We start from the raw sequence: 6000 nt of genomic DNA on the forward strand, positions 1-6000 counted from the left end.
GCGAGGCAGCTGTTAGTACCATTTTTATAAGTCTTTGGTGTGACTCGGCCGGGGATCGAACCCAGACCTCTCGCATCGGTAGCGGACGCTCTAACCACTAGGTCATCGGAGCGGTACAATACAATATACTGTTATCAATCTCTATGCATAATGCCTCATTCATTACAATATACTATAATCAATTTCTGTGCATAATGCCACATCCATTTCAATACACTGTAATCAATCTCTATGCATAATGCCTCATTCATTACAATACACTGTAATCAGTCTCTGCGCACAAGGCCTCATTCATTACGTTACATTACATTGTACTCTAATCAATCTATATGCTTAGTGCTTCATTCATTACACACATTATACTCTAATCAATTTATATGCTTATTGCTTCATTCATTACATTACATTGTACTCTAATCAATCTCTATGCTTAGTGTCTTTATGCATTCTTCTTGGCATCCGTCCGTCTACGGGAGACGATGGTGTAGCTCCAGAGTAAGCTTTTGTTTCCCCTTCTTTCTAGCTCTGTTTTTAGCTTGCTTTATGTTTCTGTCTTCCTTGGCTTTTTGAACGCCCTGTCTGATAGCTAGGCGCCAGGTGGAACGGTCGTTAGCACAGCTCTCCCAGTCGTTGACATTGATGTTGGCCGTCTTCTTGTCCTTCTTGCAAACATCTTTGTAGCGCAGACGTGGTCGTCCAGTCGGTCGTGCACCTTCTACTAACTTCACATATAACAGGTCCTTGGAAATACGGCATGGGTTCATTCTCTTGACATAACCGAGCCAGTAAAGGCGCTTCTCGCTGAGAATGGAGAACATGCTGTTCATGTTGGCGCGTTCTAGAACCTCTGTGCTGGGTACTTTGTCCTGCCACTGGAGGTGCAGAATGCTCCGCAGGCATCTCAGGTGGAAGCTGTTGAGTTTCTTATCGTGTCTCGCATAGGTAGTCCATGTTTCGCTGCTGTAGAGGAGTGAGCTGAGCATGCATGCCAGGTAGACACACAGTTTGATAATCTCGGTGAGGTTAGGTTGCTCCAGACCATCTGGTTAAGTCTGGTCATCACTGCTGATGCCTTGGCAATCCTGCCGTTCACCTCAGAATCAATGGAGAATGAGCTGGAGATGTTGGACCCCAGGTATGTGAAATTCTCAATAACTTTCAAGTTGTACCCATCGATGATGACGGAGGGAGGGGAGTCTGCGTCTTGCGCCATGACGTTCGTTTTCTTCAAACTGATGGTCAGTCTAAATTCCTTACAGGCGTGGGAGAGGCGGCACACCAGCTGCCGCAGTCCATCTTCCGTGTGTGATGTCAAGGCTGCATAATCGACGAAGAGCAATTCAAGGATGAGTACCTCTGTGACTTTAATCTTAGCACGCCAATGACGGCAGTCTTCCGTGCATGGTCGATCTGCTGTAGGCCAGCAGTCAATCCAGGACACATAGTCCTGATGTTCCACGTTGCAAAACGAAGACCTGGAGTCTTCTTATTTCTTCTTTGAGTCTTTCCTGGTGCGGAGTTTGTGGACCATTGTCGAGATGGTTCTCTAAACTCCACTCAACCAGTGAAGCAGGCAGGCCATAGTAGAGATGGTTTTCTAAGCTCCACGCTCCTAGTGAAGCAGGCAGGCCATAGCGGGCAGCCCTTTACTGGCTGAAGGCTGCCCAGCTTGAGGCGGGCGGTAACTGTCCAATGCGACATGGTGATCTCTCCCACCGTCAGAAGTAACCCCTGGCGCCAAGCTCTACGCCAATCGAGCTTTGACTTAGAACCGGTAAACTGATACTTCTAGTGTTGTGCCGACGCTGTACGACGACGCTGGAGTGTCCTCTCCATTGGAGGTACAAAGCCTGGGCAGGATGGTATGGAGAATCAGATGTTGCCCATGCTCAGATCCCCCTCCACGCAGCTGGTGGACCCAAGGGAACGACGAATGCCGATACAGCTTGGCACCAACGGCGTCGCAGGAGTTGCCGGAATGACGTTGAAGTCAATGTCAGTCCGCCTTTGGGACTCTGTCTCCGGATTTTCTGTCGGGGTTTACTCCCTTAGCCTTTCCCAAGAGTGGGTATAGCCGCAAGGTAGCAGAGGTTTGTAATCAGAGTTTTTCTTCTCATAGATGAGCTACCATCCAAGGTTTACGAGTCCCATTTACCCGAAGCGACTGGTTTTAAGGCGCCAGTGGCCCGCCTTCACCCCTTCTCCTGTTAGTGGAAAACATGGTCCGCCGGACTTCGAAGCTAAGCCAAGGACAGGAGCTGAATTTTAGTTGACAGAAGCGATATTGGCCCAAGGTACGCTCGCAATCTCCATCATCTAACCTCAGGTTTTATACAGCAACCAACAAGGTCGCAGGTACGTCCCTAGAGCGCATGCTATCCGGAAATAGTCACACAGCTCTTGAATGAGTGGACGAGTCAGAGAGGTCCCTCTTTTCCACCATCGTTTCCAAGAGACTCTCCCTGTCTTGATGACATATATGGGAACTACATCCTACCCTTATCGTAGTCTCGGTAGGAAGAAGACTCCAATATTTCGTGATTGATAAGAGATCAGAAGACTCCAATATTTCGTGATTGATTAGAGATTTAACATGACGGCGTGGGGATGACCCGTTGCGCCACATCTATAGGTCCTACTAGATCGAGCTGGATCCGTTGGGACGAAAGATCTTGGAGGTAAAACTGGAGAATATTTACTCCGATCTCGATCCCACAGCATGCATACTGTCAGGTAGAGAACAGTTCTGGTCAAAGGCTATAGTTGCGGCAACTGCTTTAACTTCGTGAGCCGAAATGCGTAAAAAAATTATTGAGCTCGAGTTATTACTCGATGTGCAAAGCGAATAGCCCACCAAATCCAGGATGAAAGGGTTTGTGCTATTCTATCGTCCTGTCCCTGTTCGAGAGGTAAAAATAAGCGTGATTTCCCACGACGCAATGGCTGATATTCTAAGATAACACTTCAAAGCTCGTACTAAATACTATAGGTGGTCTTGAACTGAAGTGTCCAGAGTAGACAGAGATTACATTTCAAAAGTCTGGTTACTTATGGACGGGAATCTGTTCTTAGCAATCAAAGAGGGAAGCGTGATGAGTGAAGCTGACCCATCTTGTTCGTTCGACAGCTCCATAAGACGCGGATTCAAGATTTTCGCTGCATTTGCGGAAGGGAAAATGTTTCCTTTTGGAAGCCGCTCCCCCTAAAGATGAATTCTTTTCCAATCGGGTAACCTAGAAGGTGTCTCACATATCTTGGATGACCGGAGATGGCCACCTTTGGGTAAGGGGATGTACCCCCCTCTACCTCTTACCTATTTTCTTAAGGTATTAAGATCGGGTAACGTAGTTAAGAAGAAACTAATTTCTTGCGAAATATGGTTCTTCGCGAATACTTACCCTTAGTAAATGACATGTTCTTGGGATTCGCCAATCCCTGTATCAGTTGTAGGTCATCTGTCCGACCGCCACCTGTGTATGCAGATGACTTTTAGTTCTTTTTAGCTAAAAGTGTTCATGGGAGGGCTGGTTTTGCGAGGTAGTAGTAGTTCTCATACGGTATTATGATTCAGTAAGTATTTCCAATGAAACATTTTTTACTAGAATAAATTACTTTTTATCGTGAATATCGTTTCTGAATGGTAGAATCAATATAAATATTCCATTTAAACGAAAGATTTTTGGATTAAACTAGAAATTACTGCAGCAATTTAAATCTTCAATTTTCAATAAATGTCAAAACGTAGAATTAAAAAAAAACTAATCAAGATTATGTATCCCTGCAACAGAAGTGGTCGCGATGAAACAGTTCGAAGGCTTACTTTTCAATGCGTGAGTTCGAAGTGTGTTCAGTTTAGGGACTTATAATTTATGTTACATTACTGTGAAGGTGCATTATAATCTCGAATTAGTAAATAATTATATTGGCGTAGTGGTTGTGAACTTGTTGAACATACTTCAAACATATTGCATTATGCTACATAAATTAATTAGCTTTGTTCGCGTTCATATACTAATTCAATATGAACAGTCCGTTCCAATTCTCTGTAATGAATCATAGCTTTCATTGCTTAAAATCTCTTTACGTCAAATACTCATTTTAATTGATGTCGGTAACAGACTGTTGTTTAGACGCTTAAATTTCATATTTTTCTTTTACATGAAAATAAAATTGCATTCCGTTAAGTATCATCTACAGTATGACTTTAACAAATTCCATGAAATGAATATCAGTCAATAATTGAAATGTTGATCTTAATCATCGGTGTAGAAAAAAAGGCTTTTCAATATTAGACTGCAGCAAGACTTGTTTTCCTACAATTTACATTAGTTCAATGCGTATGGGTGGCAATGTTAATTTGTTTCCCTTTGCCTTTATATGTTTATATACATTAATTAATTTGTTTGTTTCTTGATGCCTTTATATGTTTATATACATTAATTAACTTGTTTGTTTCTCGATGCCTTTATATGTTTATATACATTAATTAATTTGTTTGTTTCTTGATGCCTTTATATGTTTATATACATTAATTAACTTGTTTGTTTCTTGATGCCTTTATATATTTAAATATATTTTTATTGATTTATTACAATGCAGTTTATTCCTGTTTAACGAATAACAAGGGATAATATATTAGGCTTTATTATTCTGATTTTGCCAAACAACTTTCGTGTCCAGCTCTCGTCATCGTCGCTAAGGGTCTTCGTAAAATTTAATAATAATAATAATAATAATAATAATAATAATAATAACAATGACAGTGTATCTTTGTTTCAGGGTACAGAAATATGGCGATGACATTCCAAGAATTGAAAGACAGGGGTCCATATGAACATCCAGAAATTGTTGCAGAAAGAAGAAATAACAGCGTTGCCATGCGTGATATACATATAGATTCAGTATTCAGAAAGAGCAGCGCGTCCATCCAACAACTACACGATAAAGGTTCACATGAACATCCAGAATGGAGACCACCACTCAGTCATCAATTGAACCATACCATCACCGAAGTGGATGACAAGAGTTCAATCGACAACTCTAATTTTAAAAGGATACATACAAAGCAAGGAAGTATTACATATGAACTTGATGTTTCCCTCGAAAATCCGGCATTTAATGGAATGTGACACACAGCGGCCATGTTTTAGTTAAAATGGGCGAAAATGGTTCATACGCGTTCCCAGAAGACAAGACAACAAATAACCAGAAACAAAGTGTCGTGAAAGAACTGGATTGCAAGGAATCATGCAAGGACTCAGAATTGAAAACAACCATCTCACTTGATACCATAACAAGGTTTTAGATTGATTTTGATATCCTGATTCTTCCATTCCAAATGTTTTATGATCACAATTTTGTTACATACAACACAAATATCTAATGATGGAACGCTTGCTAACAAAACGTGAGCACAAGATTCTTTAGGCTTTTCTTCTCGCTCTCTGTCTTTGTAAATTTTTGTTTTCTTCTTGCACATGTTCACGAGTACATATAAGTTTTCTCGAAGCAAGAGATATTTTAAATATGGTGGATACTATTTCGCTCTAAAACAGTAAGAAGTCTATTGGCAGGGCCATGAAATTCGAATATCCTGTATATATGTATATTCTATATATTAGTACAATATGTATGGCAAGTGATTTTATTTGTTTTATTTTACCATTTTTAGCCATCCAACACCAGTTACAGAACAACAATCGCAGAGTTATAGCATCGAATAGTAGTATGGGAAAGTGGGGGTTCTTGACAACCGTTTGAGCTTTATGTTTGAATAGGTCAGTGGTTCGAGTTATTCTTTAATTTTTCACGTTCCATACAGCAGAATGACCATATTTTAAGCACTCAATCACTTAAAACCATATGTCGATCAGTCTTTATGGAAGTTTTAGGATAATAGGCAACATTTTGAACAGTACATTACCACATCCTAGCGTATTCCCTTATATTTAAGTCAATTTTACTTTTACTCTGTGTATTGTGTTAATTGAAATGGGATCA

General features: G+C 40.8%; 1 protein-coding gene across 1 annotated transcript in view; it reads left to right on the forward strand.

The window, feature by feature from the left end:
- LOC149785002 (putative ammonium transporter 1) overlaps positions 1–5129 on the forward strand; it is an 85843-nt gene extending 80714 nt beyond the window's left edge. The window contains exons 12-13 of the mRNA XM_089931267.1: positions 2053–2068; positions 4787–5129. Coding sequence (XP_089787393.1) covers positions 2053–2068; positions 4787–5129 — 359 coding nt within the window. The remainder of the gene's footprint in view (positions 1–2052; positions 2069–4786) is intronic.
- The last annotated feature ends 871 nt before the right edge of the window (positions 5130–6000 follow it).

The sequence above is a fragment of the Sinohyriopsis cumingii genome, chromosome 13 (genome assembly GCF_028554795.1).
Source record: "Sinohyriopsis cumingii isolate HCF-2022 chromosome 13, ASM2855479v2, whole genome shotgun sequence".
Lineage (NCBI taxonomy): Eukaryota > Metazoa > Mollusca > Bivalvia > Unionida > Unionidae > Sinohyriopsis > Sinohyriopsis cumingii.